The sequence below is a fragment of the Chiloscyllium plagiosum genome, chromosome 6 (genome assembly GCF_004010195.1).
Source record: "Chiloscyllium plagiosum isolate BGI_BamShark_2017 chromosome 6, ASM401019v2, whole genome shotgun sequence".
In the NCBI taxonomy this organism is placed as follows: domain Eukaryota; kingdom Metazoa; phylum Chordata; class Chondrichthyes; order Orectolobiformes; family Hemiscylliidae; genus Chiloscyllium; species Chiloscyllium plagiosum.
In genome coordinates this window covers 3,159,065-3,176,693 of record NC_057715.1, presented here as the reverse complement: position 1 = coordinate 3,176,693, position 17,629 = coordinate 3,159,065, and the positions used below count along the sequence as shown (strand labels likewise).

At 40.3% G+C, this 17,629-nt stretch overlaps 1 protein-coding gene across 2 annotated transcripts in view; it reads left to right on the top strand.

The window, feature by feature from the left end:
- Window positions 1-13,657, top strand: part of LOC122550434 (protocadherin-17-like) — a 135,118-nt gene extending 121,461 nt beyond the window's left edge. For both annotated transcript variants that reach the window (XM_043691166.1, XM_043691165.1), the window contains exon 4: window positions 10,507-13,657. In XM_043691166.1, coding sequence (XP_043547101.1) covers window positions 10,507-11,198 — 692 coding nt within the window. In that variant the 3' untranslated portion in view covers window positions 11,199-13,657. The remainder of the gene's footprint in view (window positions 1-10,506) is intronic.
- Window positions 13,658-17,629: the final 3,972 nt, after the last annotated feature.

Sequence of the window (17,629 nt, the reverse complement as noted above, 5' to 3'; positions counted from 1 at the left end):
TTTCTCCAGTTTCCTCATTTCTCCTCCCCCCACCTTGTTTCAGTCAAATCCCTCGCACTCAGCCCCGCCTTCCTCACCTGCAATCTTCTTCCTGACCTCTCCGCCCCCACCTCCACTCCGGCCTATCACCCTCACCTTGACCTCCCTCCACCTATCGCATTTCCAACGCCCCTCCCCCAAGTCCCTCCTCCCTACCTTTTATCTTAGCCTGCTGGACACACTTTCCTCATTCCTGAAGAAGGGCTTATGCCTGAAACGTCGATTCTCCTGTTCCTTGGATGCTGCCTGACCTGCTGCGCTTTTCCAGCAACACATTTTCAGCAGATGAGACTTCAGGCCAAAGTGTGACCTGTGGAATGAAAGGGGAGCGGTCAGCTCTCCAGCTGAGTAGTTTAGTTCAGTCCAGAACTGGTTGGGAGTTCAACAGAGAGCTTTGTGGAAACAAACTCTCTCTTTCTGCCTTTCTAACTTCCCCTGTAAGCATGTGTTCCATTTTTGAAACTGTTGTGTATATTCGGAACAGCATAATTAAGTCTCGTTTAGGTAGATTGAGTTCTGTAGGGGTTCTTTATTCTGTTCTTTGTATTTCATTGTATAATCTTGTGAATACATTTTTGTCTGTTTTTAACCTGGTAGTCAACTTTAATCTGGGTAATTTTCACTGCACACTTACCAAAACAAATTGTTAAGTTATGGTCTGGGCTGCCTGCTTATGAAGGTTTTAAGTGGTCTGGCCTAATCCATAACAGGAGAAAACAGTGAATAACTTGTTTTCTAATCTTTACACATCCTGCTGCAAATTTCTATTTCAGTCATTATTGTAATCTTCCTTTTATTGAAACCTTCCCGTTCTTTCTGTAACCTTGCACCTCCTGCTGTTCCTTTGCTGATTAGAGAGCAGGAGACCGCCACACATTCTAGCTAAATATTTCCAAATGCATATCACAAACAACCAGCATAAATCAGTCCCAGATTTTTACTTGCCTTCCAGTGGCGTAGCATCTGGCCTTTGCTTAGCATCACCACTTGGCAAATTAAATAAGACTTTCAAAAAAAACTACACTGAACAAAAGCGCCCATCCTACACAGAAGCACAATTCCTACTGCCATTAATATTATTTTTATAAATTCAGACAGACAAATGAATATTAAGACTTATGAAAAGAAAGGAATTCTATTTACGTAGCTTCTTTCATGACCTGAGGAAATCCCAAAGCAGTTTGCAGCCAGTGAAATAAATTTGAAATTTATTAACTATTTTAATAAATAGAAAGTAGAATGCACCAGCAAGTAGAATGAAAGTAGAAAGTTAATAAGTAGAAAACACCAGCCCTATCAAATTCTACAAACCAAGTTTTAGTTACATTGGTTTAAGAGAGAGAGAGAGAGTGGACAGGGGAAGGTGCCCCTGTATTTCATGTAGTGCAGTTGGTTCTTTCATGAATCATTTTAAAGTTCCATTCCAAAGGATACATCTCTGACAGTGCAGCACTGACTTAGCACTGCACCCTCTTGAGTTAGATCTAAATTGTAGCCAACAGAATTTAGGCTGAGAAGACTGATTGTGTGTAGTCATTGGGTAAGAAAGTTTACATTTTTGTTTTTGCAGTTGGCCTTAAACTGAAACCGACAGTTTAAATTCTGCCAGCCTTACAATGGGTTTCTTTTTCCCATGTTCCAGTGAAAGAACAGCTCAATTAAGAACCAGCTAACACTGTCTCATAAAGTTAGTAAGTTAGTATTTTGTGTTAAGAGCATAAAAAGCTAACCAACCTAGTGTACGTTACACTGGTATACTAGAGTTAAGTGATTCAGGGAATGTGGGTCGGTGGAGAGAGCGAAAAGGTTGTTCTGTTACTCTTGATTTTGCTTAAACATTTTCAATCTCCAGGAATTGATTTTTAGTTTGCTACAGGAGAAGAAGCTGGTTAATTGATGAGTATTTGATTCATTCTTTTCCTAAGGTTCAGTATAATTTGGCAACTAGCAGTAAAATTAAGACAGCATCTAAAAACATAACTAGATGTAGTGTTGAATACAATAATTAAGTAACTCCTTAGAATACATTAAGGTTGACAAAACAGGTGATATGTCAGAGTTGTGTAAGGTACAAGATACCAGATCTTCAGGAGTGAACATGTGTGGCAACTGTTTGAAACTCAAGCAACTTCAGCTCAGACTATGATCTGGAGGTTAAACCACAGCTAATTGTTCAGGGATTACCTGGATTCTTTGCACACGGAGGCAGTCACATCTTTTTGGCAAAGTCTTTGATTGGGTTAGTGTTCAGCTACCAGAAGAGTGTGACTGCAAGTGAGGCAGGTAAGGGTGCACAGATAGCAGGAGTGCCGGAACCTCAGCCTTTGCAGTAGTCCAACAGATTTGAGGTTCTGTCAGCATGTGTTACTGAGAGTGAGGCTTTCAGAGGATGACCTGACCATAGCACCATGTAGAAGAACACACTCGAAAGGAAGGTAAGAATGACCATAGTGGTATTAGGAGACAATGTAGTAAGGAAGGTTGACATTGCTCTCTGCATTAAAGAGTGTGGGTCAGGTGGCTATGTTGCCTACTGGTATCTGTATTCAGTCCAACTGCTCAGGGCTGGAGAGGAACTTTCAGTGTGTTGTGGTTCATCTACCACCAATATAGGCAAAACAAGGAAGGAGTTTCTGCATGGTCACTGTGTGAGGAGCTAGGTGCCAAGTTAAGAAATAAAGCCTCAAAGGGCATAATTTCTTCATTACTATCTGAGTCACATGCAGATTGGTATAATAAAAATCAGGTAAGAGAACAGAAATGCTTGGCTCAAAGTCTGGTGTGAAACAAAATGGGTTCCAGTCTGTGGGGCATTGGCACCAGTACTGGGCAATGAGGTATTGTCCTGATGGAACAGTCTGCATTTTTTTTTTGATTAGATTACTTTACAGTATGGAAACAGGCCCTTCGGCCCAACAAGTCCACACCGACCCGCCGAAGCGCAACCCACCCATACCCCTACATTTACCCCTTACCTAACACTTCGCCTGGCCTGCACATCTTTGGACTGTGGGAGGAAACCGGAGCACCCGGAAGAATCCCACGCAGACACGGGGAGAATGTGCAAACTCCACACAGTCAGTCGCCTGAGGCGGGAAATGAACCCGGGTCTCTGGTGCTGTGAGGCAGCAGTGCTAACCACTGTGCCACCGTGCCGCCCACAAACATTTTTATGTTTTGGAAACAGTATTCTCGATAACTGCAAAATGAAGCAAGTAGAGAGGATTCTAAATAAATAGTGAGGCAGAGATCAAATTTGGACAGATATGGTAAATCAAACAGCAGAGTTAAGGTTAATGAGAGAGATAAGAAATGATAAACAGATTGTGACAGGAAGGAATAGCGAATATGAATCTAAGAGTTAACTAAAAGATAAGACTACAACTTAAAAGAAAGAGTAAAAGGATGAAACTAAAGGCTCTGTATCTAAAATCATGTAAAATTTGAAAAAATAAGGTAAACTGAGAGTACACATAGAAATTAATAAGTACTATTGAGTAACCATTACAGAGACATTGTTGCAGGCTGACCTGGATTGGGATCCAAATCTTGAAGGGTGCAGGACATTGACGAATGGCATGCGTTTGGAAAGGTGGCTCTGTTGATGATGTAGTACAATAAAGAGAGATCATCTAAATTCAGAAAAACAAATGTAAAATGGATGAAAATGAGAAATTGTTAAGCAAAAAGTTAATTGTAGGATTGGTGTATGGGCCCCCTAAAAGTAACCACACAGTAGGATGGTTCATAAAATAAGAAATAATGTGAGCTTGTCAGAAAGGTATGGCAATAATCATGTGAGATTTTAATCTATGTATCAACTGGAGAAAGCAAATGGGCAAACTTAGCCTAAGTGAGTTGCTAAGAAAGAAAATGTCAGGATAGTTTAATGGGACTTCATGTTCTGGAGCTGACGAGAGAGTCAGCAGTGTTAGAGCTGATGTTGAAATAGGATTAATTAATGATCTCACAGTGTGGGTGCCTCTAGGTAGCAATGGTTATAAATGATTGAATTTTGCAGACAGATTGAGAGAGAGTGGAATGTGTCCAAGACTTTTTTTTACTTAAATAGGACAATTATACAAATTGAGCTAGCTGAAGTGAATTGGTAAATTAGGTTAAAGGAGAGGTCATAGAGATGCAGTGGCAGACACTTAAGGGGATATTTCAGAATACGCAGAAAAGGTATTTTCCACCAAATAAGAAAAGTTCCATGGGCTAGTCCCAAAAACCCCAGTAAATAGGAAATGATAAAGAATAACATCAAACTGAAAGAAAAATCATATAATTCTGAATGGACAGATTAGAAGATTGGATAGAGTATAAAAATCGGCAAAGATGGACCAAAATATAAATGAGGAAGGATAAATTAGAGCACCAGAGAAAGCTAGCAATAAATATAAAGTTAAAAATCACACAACACCAGGTTATAGTCCACCAGGTTTAATTGGAAGCACACTAGCTTTTGGAGCGACGCTCCTTCATCAGGTGAAAGCTAGTGTGCTTCCAATTAAACCTGTTGGACTATAACCTAGTGTTGTGTGATTTTTAAATTTGTACACCCTAGTCCAACACTGCCATCTCCAAATCATAATAAATATAAAAACACTGAACAAGGTGGTCAGTTAGTAAATTTGCAGATGACACCAAAATTTAAGGTTACCTCAGAGTACAATGGGATCTTGATCAGATGGGCCAATGGGCTGAGGAGTGGTAGTGGAGTTTCATTTAGATAAATGTGAAGTATTGCATTTTAGAAAAGCAAATCAGAGCAGGACTTATACTCTTAATGGTAAGGACCTGGGGAGTGTTGCTGAACAAAGATCTTGGAGTACAGCTCCTTGAAAGTAGAGTCGCAGGCAGATAGGATAGTGAAGAAGGCGTTTGGTGTGCTTGCCTTTATTGGTCAGAGCATTGAGTACGGGAGTTGGGAGTTGATGTTGTGGCTGTACAGGATATTGATTAGCCCAATTTTAGAGTATTGCGTGCAATTCTGGTCTCGTTCCTATTGGAAGGATGTTGTGAAACTTGAAAGGTTCAGAAAATATTTACAAGGATGTTGCCAGGGTTGGAGTGTTTGAGCTATAGGGAGAGGCTGAATAGGCTGGGGCTGTTTTCCTTGGAGTATTGGAGGCTGAGGGGTGACCTTATAAAATCATGAGGGGCATGGATAAGATAAATAGACAAGGTCTTTTCCCTGGGGTGGGGGAGTCCAGAACTAGAGGGCACAGATTTAGGGTGAGAGGGGAAAGATATAAAAGGGACTTAAGGGGCAACATTTTCACACAGAGGGCTGTGTGATTCGGAAGGGTTTAGAGGGATATGGGCCAAGTGCTAGCAAATGGGATAGATTAGGTTAGGATAGCTGGTCGGCATGGGTGAGTTGGACTGAAAGATCTGTTTCTGTGCTGTACATCTCTATGACTCTAATTAAAGTGAAGAGTTAACTTGCGGTGTGGACACAGGCAAGTCCACACCGACCCGCCGAAGCGCAACCCACCCATACCCCTACATTTACCCCTTACCTAACACTACGGGCAATTTCACATGGCCAATTCACCTGACCTGCACATCTTTGGACTGCCTTATCTCCATAACCCTTGATTCCACTATCCTTGAGAGCTCTATCCAACTCTTTCTTAAACGAATCCAGAGACTGGGCCTCCACTGCCTTCTGGGGCAGAGCATTCCACACACCCACCACTCCCTGGGTGAAGAAGTTTCTCCTCATCTCTGTCCTAAATGGCCTACCCCTTATTTTTAAGCTGTGTCCTCTGGTTTGGGACTCACCCATCTACGGAAACATGTTTCCTGCCTCCAGAGTGTCCAATCCTTTAATAAGGTCAGGTGTTATAGAAATGAAAACAAATTCTTATGAAAATTGAGTTTCATAAGAACATCAAGGTGAAATGAATCATTTTCCCCTGACAGTTTTAAGGGAATGATTCTTAAAGTTTCAACCTTAATGAAATGGGGAGATGCTGTCACTAGTATCTCTAATCCTAGGCTGTTGGTAAGTTTCAGACCATTTTGAACAAATTCCACCTCAGCTGGTGGAATTTGAATTCAGTGAATAAATATGAAGTATAAAATATTAATGGTAACTCTGTAAAAACACATCCAGTTCACAAGTGTCCCTCACTGAAGAAAATCTGCTGTCCTTACCTATTCTGACCTGCATATAATTCCAGACCAACAGCAACGTGATTGACTCACAACTACCCTCTGAAATGATATGGTAAGGCATTCATTACAAAGACTGATTAGGGATAGTCAGCATAGCTTTGTGCGTGGGAAATCAAGTCTCACAAACTTGATTGAGTTTTTTGAAGAAGTAACAAAGAGGATTGATGAGGGCAGAGCGGTACATGTGAACTATATGGACTTCAGTAAGGCGTTCGACAAGGTTCCCCATGGGAGACTGGTTAGCAAGGTTAGATCTCATGGAATACAGGGGGAACTAGCCATTTGGATACAGAACTGGCTCAAGGTAGAAACACGATGGTGGTGGAGGGTTGTTTTTCAGACTAGAGGCCTGTGACTAGTGGAGTGCCACAAGGATCGGTGCTGAGTCCACTACTTTTCATCATTCATATAAATGATTTGGATGTGAGCATAAGAGGTATAGTTAGTACGTTTGCAGATGACACCAAAATTGTAGATGTAGTGGACAGTGAAGAAGGTTACCTCGGATTACAACAGGATCTTGATCAAATGAGCCAATGGGCTCAGAAGTAGCAGATGGAGTTTATTTTGGATAAATGTGAGGTGCTGCATTTTGGGAAAGCAAATCTTAGCAGGATTTATAGACTTAATGGTAAGGTCCTAGGGAATGTTGCTAAACAAAGAGGCCTTGAAATGCAGGTTCATAGCTCCTTGAAAGTGGAGTCGCAGGTATATAGGATAGTGAAGAAGGCATTTGGTATGCTTTCCTTTATTGGTCAGAGTATTGAGTACAGGAGTTGGGAGATCATGTTGCGTCTGTACAGGACATTGGTTAGGCCACTGTTGGAATATTGCGTGCAATTCTGGTCTTCCTATCGGAAAGATATTGTGAAACTTGCAAGGGTTCAGAAAAGATTTACAAGGATGTTGCCAGGGTTGGAGGATTTGAGAGGTTGAACAGGCTAGGGCTGTTTTCCTTGGAGCGTCGGAGGCTGAGGGGTGACTTTATAGAGGTTTATAAAATCATGAAGGGCATGGATAGGATAAATAGACAAAGTCTTTTCCCTGGGATGGGGGAGTCCAGAAGTAGAGGGCATTGGTTTAGGGTGAGAGGGGAAAGATATAAATGAGACCTAAGGGGCAACTTTTTCACGCAGAGGGTGGTACGTGTATGGAATGAGCTGCCAGAGGAAGTGGTGGAGGCTAGTACAATTGCAACATTTAACAGGCATCTGGATGGGTATATGAATAGGAAGGGTTTAGAGGGATATGGGCCGGGTGCTGGCAGGTGGGACTAAATTGGTTTGGGATATCTGGTATGCATGGACGAGTTGGACCGAAGGGTCTGTTTCTGTGCTGTACATCTCAATTACTATATCTCTGCATTCAGCAATTGGCAACAAATGTTGGCCATCCCATTTTAAAAAATCAAGTGAAAAAATAGCTTTTGGGTTCAATTCTCATTGCAGAGTTTAAGCCCAAAATTAAGGCTGACTCTTTAGTGCAAGTCCTGGAGGAGCACTGAGTGAAAGATGCTGTCTTTTGGTGAATTTGAAAGACCCCATGACAGTATTCTAGAGAAAAGTGGGTGTGTTCTCCTGGCCTATGTTTATTCTTCAATCAGAATCATATAAAATTTAGTTTCCCTGGTGGCCTAGTGGTTAGGATTCAGCGCTTTCACCACTGCGGCCTGTGTTCGATTCCTGGTCAGGGAACGGGTACTTTCTTAAACTATACCCGTTAATGTATTATTGCATTCAAAATATTAAGAGAAAGCAAACATTTGTGGGTGGCACAGAGGCTCAGTAGTTAGCACTGCTGCCTCGCAGTGCCAGGGACCCAGGTTCAATTCCAGCCTCGGGCGACTGTCTACGTGGAGTTTGCACGTTCTCCCCGTGTCTGCATGGGTTTCCTCTGGGTGCTCTGGTTTCCTCCCACAATCCAAAGATGTGCGGGTAAGGTGAATTGACCATGCTAAATTGCCCCATTGTGATAGGTGCATTAGTAGAGAGTAGGTGAATGCGTCTGGGTGGGTTACTCTTCGGAGGGCAAGTGTGGACTTGTTGGGCTGAAGGGCCTGTTTCCACACTGTAGGGAATCTAATTTACAATATTAACTGGTCATTGCCACATAGCTGTATGTGGTTTTCTATCTAAAAATTAGTTGCTGTGTCTCCTACACTACAACATATGTATCTCCTCAGACATCTGGTGGATGTGAAAAATATTTTCTTTTAATTCTGAAAAGCTCCTTGCCTGTTCTTTTAGAAGTTGAAAAAAATACTTTAACCTGTATTTTTATAATAATGATGATAAAATCCAGCTATTATTATTCAGCCAAGCAAAGTGTAGGGAATATTTTAAGCAACGGCTTCTTCAAAATAAGATTGCAACCAAAATATTCTTTTTCCTTATATGAGTAAGTGAAATGAAAATATGGTCATGGAGCTGAACCAAGTGGGTTATGGTGAGAAATGTGACAGAATCACACAAGAAACCGGTGTGGTCTGACTTGACATCGGGAACAACTCGCTGCATCTTTTAACTAAACCCTGGGCAGTGAGGCAAGATTCTCATTAGGCAGTAACGTGTTGCTCATTCAGGAGGATTGCTACTTGTTTGCCACCTTATTAACTGCATATCTCATCTCACTTCATCAATACACTTGCTATGAACAAACTTGACACCCAGAATTTCCAACATGGGTGTTAAAATGGGTAACTGGTGACTTCAGCTCCTGACTTACTTCAAAGGCCCTCCATCTTGGACACCAGGCATCAGGGTACATGCAGCTGATGCACTGACAGGACAACTCTGCTCTTCAGTGGTGCACCTCAGAAAGCACTAGTAGCTATCAATGTCATGCTGCAGCAAAGACACTTTGTACTAAAGCGCCAACATCCAGCTTGTGGTCTGGACCAGGTTCCAACTCCGAGCTATTTGCTTGCTCTCCTAATGCTCACTCACTTTGAGTCTATCTGGATGCTCACAGTATCCCTGCCTTGTATTGCCTTACCTTGCATCTTGGTAGTTCACGGTTCAACCAGGGATACACGGCTCCCAGTGCTGTTGCTTTGTGATTTACCACAGACACAAAGCCAGGAAAGTTGTCGTGGTTGTCAACCATCATCTAAAGGGAGGTAGCTTTTGGTCAGTGAGTGAAAGGCAGCCTCTGCTACCAGTTCAGGGGCATGAACTCAGTCACTCAACTGCTCCTGGATCAGAGTCAGGATCCTCTCTTCATAGTGAGCAGTCAGCGTCATTCCTGAACTGAGAGAGACAGTATTATGGGCGATGATGTTGGTGGCGCACTGTTAGTTTTCAATGCAGGTGGATAGAGGTCCCAAACAAGTGACTAGGCAGAGCACAGTAAGCATGAAGGGATAGTAGCGTCTGGGGCAGAATGGGGTGGGGTGCTGGAGCAGAAATGAGCAAAGAGGAAAGGTGTTGCAGTGTTAGAGCGTGAGCTTTGCTGGGAGGTGGAGTGAGGGTAATAGAGTGATGGTGAGGTATCAGAGGGTAAGGGCACTTACACTGGGGGAGAAAAGAGAGTAAATGTTAGAAATAAATGTGAGGTCTCCCAAGGTGGCAGAGTAAAAGTTAATGAAAACTTGCAGATCTTGTGAATCAGAAACAAAAACAAAAATTGCTGGAAAAGCTCATCAGATCTGGCAGCATCTGTGAAAAGAAATCAAAGTTAACATTTCAGGTCTGGTGACCCTTCTTCAGATAGTCAATGAGGTGAGTTTGATCAGATGCAACCTGAAAACTCTCTCGGCCTCGTAGAGAGACGCCCTCATAAAACTCAACGAAACTAACATTTCGCCAAAATTTATTATAATCAGCATGTGGTCTCCAGTGAATTTCAAAACTTGCTTTGTTTCAGTATTTTTAATTATAGAAAGAATGTTGTAAAGTGATGTTATTCTAGGAGTTATTTTCACATATTTTTACACATTTGAGGATAATTTTGATGCATTTACATAGTTGTATTCATAACGTGCCATTTAAATTGACCTTTTTCTCAGCCAAGATTCATGTTGCAAATGAGGTATATGTTGATTGTAGAGACTATCTGAAATTATTAAGAAAAACATCATCTCCTGTTAATTGAAATCATTTATGTCTGAATTATTTTGGCTTTTAGGATCTGACTGCTTGAGGTGACACTTGTCCCCCATGCTGACACGTTCTGATTTTGGCAATCTAGAATAACTGATTAAATCGCTTTAATATGAATGTTGCACTAACTAAAATGATTTGCTTTCTTAGGGATAATAGATTTTATTTGTTTTTCTTACAGAGAAGGAGGACTGCGTCAACTGTACAGATGAATGTCGTGTCTTGGGTCATTCCGATAAATGTTGGATGCCTCAGTTCCCTGTCTCCAACCAAGCTGAATGTTCAGATTATCGCCGGAATCTGTTTGTGCCAGCAGTGGAGACCACAGTTGAATCTGAAACTCCAGAAAGCACAGCTCCTGCTGGGAAAAAAACTTTCTGTACTTTTGGGAAGGACAAACGAGAGCACACCATTCTTGTTGCAAACGTTAAACCTTATTTAAAAGCTAAGCGCGCTCTAAGTCCTCTCTTGCAAGAGGTCTCATCAGCTGCAAGCAGTCCAGACAAGACTTCAGTTGCAGGCAGTAACAGCTCAAGTAAACGACCTATGGGTGCATTTGAGGTGAAGCAGAAAGTGGCTGACCCATCAACAGATTCAACCGCCCAATATCTACCATCTGATACCCACTACCCATCACCTGACAAACAGCGCGATAGCCACTTCATTACACCCGAAGCGGTGGCAACAGTCTTTGCAGATGTGCACTCCAGAGCCGGCCGGGAGTTCAATGAAGTGGACACTGTCTTGGACCAGTATGAACCCACAAGCCGGGACCTCGCTCGAGAAGGCGTAGACGCCGAACAAGTGGTTCGAGAAATTGACAAGCTTTTACAAGATTGTCGAGGGAGTGACCCTTCAACTGTGAGAAAGTGAACACTTATTTGTGACAGTTGACTACCTTTCTTCTAAAGGAAGAATTGCTCAAAAGTTTCAAGACAGCGTTTTTTTTTCAGGTGATGAAGCACCAATGGCAGAATACAAGGAAAGGTGATTCTGGTTAATGTCTGTGAGTTAGAATTCAAAGTGTCCATTTGTGCACGTTTTTTTTGTGTCTAAGGAAACAGAAAATACTGGTATTTTCACCAGAATAGTTGTGAAAAGTTGCTATGTTTCATTTGCTGAATTGACAATCTTAAAATATGCCCTCCCTGAGATAAAGAAATGAAAAGTGTAGGTGCTGTCAAGCTGACCAGTGAATACAGCTCTGCATATTAAAAAAAAGGTTAACAGAGAACAATGCAGGGCAAAATTGATAAGAAATAAGATATCAGCTTTCTGGTAAACATTACAAATCTTTAATTCCGAGTGTACAGTTATTGTCAGCTGATGTAGATGTCCTTATGAATTAGGTTTATCTGCAGTAAACATTGCCTCATTGATTGTCGTCCCATAGAATATTTCATTCTGGATCATATTGCAATGATGTACATCTTGATATTTTGTACAAACCCACTTGAAAATATTTCTCCAAAATGGGTTCTACAAACACAACATTTGCCCCATGTTCTCAAACCTAATACAAAACTACAAAATGGTTCTTCTGGTTATTCTCTAAGCTGTCCTACCAAAGAGTGACATTTTAGTGTCCAGTTGTTTAAATTCCTCCTCTCCATTTTAGTCATCAAAATGTCGTCACCATATTATTGTTCAATAGTAAAATATATTGTGTCCCAGATGAAGAAGTACTGTTCCATATTTGTAGATGGACACTAAAATGACTCGTTAAGGGGAATACCTATTACGTACTAGCAAAGCAAAACATATTGATGTGCAAATGTAAGAATCATGGAGTGTTTACACTGAATCTAGCTTTTTAATTGATTTATTGCAATATCAGTGCATATGAGCCAAACTTGTTAATTGTACTAAGAGCTATATTGTGTATTTTATTAAATTAATATATAGTTGTGTTGCAAAATATTTGGGCTTATATTGTATTTGGCAAATGTTGCCTTAGTAGCTGTCGAACTCTATGAGTTTAATTTCACAATTTTCCCCTTTTTCCCTTTGGAATGTGGGAAGCAGTGTACACAAGCAGATTCTGTTTAACAAGCCAGTAGTGTATGCTTCAAAGTAACCCTTCAAGTATATCAACCATTTCAAAGTATGGTGACTGACTTACAATTGTGTATTTGTCAGTAATATCTTGGAATTGTCTCCATATTTTGAAATGATTCTATATTGTAGATTTTTTTTGTGTGCGCTGCAGTTTATGTAGAATTGACCAATGTCAGGTTAACTCAACTTGATAGCTAAAGAGGAAAAGCACCTAGGTTTTGTAATTGCTTGCACAGAGCTGGAAATTAAGAAAAGCAACTTGGGCTGAAAACTCATCGGTGATGCTATTTAGTCACTTTGCTGTCTCTTCGTTACTGAGTAACATAACTGTCCAGTTTCTGCAAAGTATTTTTCATTAAGTCCACATCAACATAATAAAAACATAACCTCAACATTTTAATTAACAACAAAACAAAAGAAGTAATGCTGAATAGCAATGAGGTATTTGCACAGCCTCATTAAGCTATACTTTCAGGATATTTGTTTTCTCATTTGAGTCGAAGTCATCGAGGTCAACAACTAGTGCTGATAGCCAACATAATATACACCCACTCATTATTGTCTAATTACATTATTTTGGCATCAAGCAACATTAATCAGAGCAGTATTCAGGAGGGATTTTTGCTATCAAGGTTTGTTGACTTGAAGTGTAATTGAATGAGTCCTGATTGAGGTCCTGACTTTCCCATCCCCCCTTGGTCCTTCAGCCGATGTTCTACATTTATCAGTCCCTGCCATCCCATAGGGCTCAGAGCTACACTGGGCAACTGGTGAGAACAGCATATGTTGTATGGAATAACTCAACTGCAATTGTTAAATGGCTGTGTTTTAATGTGATCTATCTGGAAAAATGAGGACAAAAAAATTAAAGAGATTACTAACATCACCGATAAATGCTTTTGCATTCATTAAATCCATGGATGCCTTTACCAAAGGACACCTCTCTGTGATTACAGGTGTGTGGTTCCAATGAGTAATACAAGGTACTTAACTGTCAAAAACAGATATCTGGTTGCCAACAAATTGAATTCCTTGTTTAGTAGATTTGACAAAATTGTATTCTTCTTGCAAGTGTCTCAGCTGAAGAAAGCTGCTGGCATTGTGATTAGATGTCATAATGGCATCACTGTCTTTGCTGTAAACTAACAGTTTAAAATGCCTACTTGAAAAAAATTAAATTCTACACTTTCTGAGCCCATTAACGTATATTGATGACAACTAGATGTTACATTGTTTGATCTAAATTGGTGAATAAACCCATATCTCACAAGAAATGAGATTATAACTGATTATATTACAGAAGACGAGGATCAACCGTATGCATTTGCTGATTCATTGTGCCAACAGAATAGCGCAAAACTTCAATCAGTAGAACCGAATAATTAGTTTCCCAAGCTTTAAAGAGCAAATGAAATGAATAAGGCATGTCATTGAAGCTGTGTAAACTTAAATAACTGATCAACTGCCAAACTATTTTATGACTTATTGAATGCCTTTTAGTAACATGGTTTTGTTTAATAGATAGAGGTAAAAACAATGACTGTAGATTCTGGATTAGTGGTGCTGGAAGAGCACAGCAGTTCAGGCAGCATATAGATGTCCTGTTGGTTTGGCAACATCATAAACTTACCTTTGTAATACATAAATAAACTTGGGTATCCATCTTGGAAAAATCTAACAAGAGACCAATGCCATATAAAAGGATTTGAATGCAAATGTAATTATGGTCATTATCAGGGACCGTTAACATTTGCAGAAGAAATCTGAGATCCTGCAATTATTTGATAGAATAACATCACAAAATTTCACATTTTTAAACAAAAACAAACTTTCCTGCTCACCAAAAAAAGTAAACTGAGCAATCAGCATTAGTTAACAATGTAGCTTATAAAGATTTATGCTTATAAACTCAGTTCTCTGTTTACCTTCTCACAAGAGTTCACTTGCCTTCTGAATTCTTCAAGGTTTATTCACTTTTCCTGGGACAAACTGAAAAAGAACATCATCACTCTCCTTAACTCACTCTGATCTCTCTATCTCAAGTGTTTCAGCAAAACTGCAAAGTACAAGATTACATGGGGGACTGGTCGTTAGAATTTGGCTAACTGACCTTTCAATTTCTTTATCAATCTCTCAACTCTGTATTTCACAGCTCCAACAGAGGCCTCCCTGCAACAATGGCTTAAAGCATCCTCCGTTTCCAATAGCTCACTGCTATTATTTTTAACTGCAGCCAAGCTGATTATTTCCAGAATTTTAACTGCCTTTTATGGCGAATCACGGTGGAGTTCTTTCTAGAAATCTTCCAGTTATTTTTCCTCTTTTTCACTTTTGTTGTATTTTGAATACCAGCTCCCATTCACAGGCTGCATCAAGGAAGATAGTTCCAGCATTTACTCTACTTAAGGTGTGGGCCCAGACTTTCAGCTTGCAAAGACAAGGTCAAAAATCATATTGTACCAGGTTATAGTCCAATAGGTTTTATTGATAACACGAGCTTTTGGAGCTTCTTACCTCCTTCAGGTGCTAGTGAGAGAGGGAGACCTTAGACACAAAATTTATAAGTAAAAGATCAAAGAGTCCATACAACTGATGCAAACAAATTGAGCACCCCTAAGATGGCTGTTAATTCTGGCTTATAGGTTCTGTGCCTATGTTCTCCCTCTCTCACTAGCCGCTGAAGAAGGAGAGAGGCTCCAAAAGCTTGTGTTTTCAAATAAACCTGTTGGACTATAACCTGGTGTTGTGTGATTTTTGATCTTGTCCAACCCGGTCCAACACTGACACCTCCACAGCATAGCTTCCAAAGAGTTACAGGTGCATAAGACCTAAAGTTCAGATTGTTCAGTTGTTTTTCAGAAGCAGCCAATCTTGCCTGCTGGCTATGCCTCAACTGAATTCACAAAGATAAACTCAAAACAGAGAATCTCACTAATCCACATCCATATCCATGGCAATGTTACAGGCACGGCATGTTCCCAGATTAGAATGCAAATTAGCTACCTTTTTAATTCCAAAACCTTTAATTCCGTGAAATCACATAAATAACATACCCTTTACTTGAAGAACTGCATTTGTCACATCTCCAGGTCTTTAGCTCAGTAAGCCGACCGACTATTTATCTCTTGATTTGGAGATGCCGGTGTTGGACTGGGGTGTACAAAGTTTAAAATCACACAACACCAGGTTTAATTGGAAGCACACTAGCTTTCAGAGCGACTCTCCTTCATCGGGTGATAGTGGAGGGCTCGATCGTAACACAGAATTTATAACAAAAATTTACAGTGTGATGTAACTGAAATTATACATTGAAAAGTTGATTGTCTGTTAAGCCTGTATCTGTTAGAATACAGTGCTATTTTCACTTCTTTCATGTCTAAATCACAAAACCTTTTTTTTAAAGTTGCATTCTCGTGTTCGCTGTTAACAATGGTGATAGCTAGACAATATATTGAAGGTGTTGGCCCCCGTGTTCTCTGTCTATGACCTGATGTTTAGATTGATTCTAATCTAAAAAGTGAGATAACAGAGTTTTACATAAATTCATGCAGTTTTTGAGCAAAGTACAATGTGTAACTCTGCAAGTATAAATTCACCCCACAAAATATATGTGTGCATGTGGGTCTTTGTCTGTGTGTGTGTCTGTCTGGGGTGGGGGTTGTGAGTGTGAGAATGTGTGTGTGTAGTGCGTGCAGAGTGTCGTAGGTCTGTGTGTGTGTGTGTGTAATGGTGATCACCTGTAATGTGACATGAACCCAAGGTCCCGGTTGAGGCCCTCCCTATGGGTACCGAACTTACCTATCGGCCTCTGCTCGGCCACTGTTCTCTGCTGCCTGTCCCGAAGTCTAGCTTGGAGGATGGTCACCCGAAGGTCCGAGACTGAATGTCCTTAACCACTGAAGTGTTCCTCAATTGGGAGGGAACCCTCCTGTCTGTTGATTGTTGTCCGGTGCCCATTCATCCGTTGTCGTAGCCTTTGTTCGGTTTCCCCAATGTACCATGCCTCCGGGCATCCTTGCCTACAAAGTATAAGATAGACAACATTGGCTGAGTCACATGAGTACCTGCCATGTACAAGGTGGGAGGTGTTCCCACGCGTAATAATGAACACAGGTACATACAGACGCGCACACAGACACCCACACACACACACAGATGAAAGGCTTAACAGACAATCAATTTTTCAATGTATAATTTCAGTTACATCACACTGTAAATTTTTGCTTTAAATTCTGTGTTACGATCGAGCCCTCCACTATCACCTGATGAAGGAGCGTGCTCCGAAAGCTAGTGTGCTTCCAATTAAACCTGTTGGACTATAACCTGGTGTTGTGCGATTTTTAACTTTGTACTATTTATCTAGCTGTTAGCTCTCTAAGCCCCAACCTCTCTAAGTGTAATTATCTCCAAGCTTATTTAATTTTCATTTACTTCAGGGCTACATTTGGTGGTTTCTCAAGCAGCTAATCCTTCTTTTGTTAAAACTTTAAAATGAAAAAGCTGTATTCTAACAGATGAATTATGACAATAGATATATGTGGCAATAGCACTGTCAAACATTTAAAAATATCTTATCCTGTGAAGTGTTATGAGTGAGTCAGAAGAAACATTTGCAAAGAACGACCACATTACATTCTTTTAGGTCAGTGTTCATTATATAAGAATGTGTACAAAGAATACCTGAAAACCTCTTAGAAGAAAGCTCAAAAAAATAATATAGTCCACAAATAACAAGAATGAAACACAAAACAGGAACATTAGATATAGAATCATGGGGGTCGAACATTGAGCACAGAGACTTGGTTCAGCCCAGCAAGGAGAAAAGAAAACAGATGATTTCAGATTGGTCTAGAAATAAAATAGTCTTTTTGTCTTTGTACAAACAGAATAAGAAGCTACGAATCAAGAATGTATGGTAAAGCATGTAAAATAATGAAACAAAAAATCTCTGGGCATAAAATGGCAGGTGCCGATGTTGGACTGAGGTGGACAAAGTTAAAAATCACACAACATCAGGTTTATTTGGAAGCACTGGCTTTCCAAGCACTGCTCTTTCATCAGGTGGCTAGTGGGACAGGATCATAGGACATAATTTACAGTTAAAGATCAAAGTATCATACAACTGATGAGATGTATTGACCAAACCTAGATTGCTGTTAAGTCTTTAATCACCTAGAATGGGGATGCAGGTTTTGATTGATTAATATGTAAATCCCTGAACTTCTTTAATCAAATGGCAGAGCATT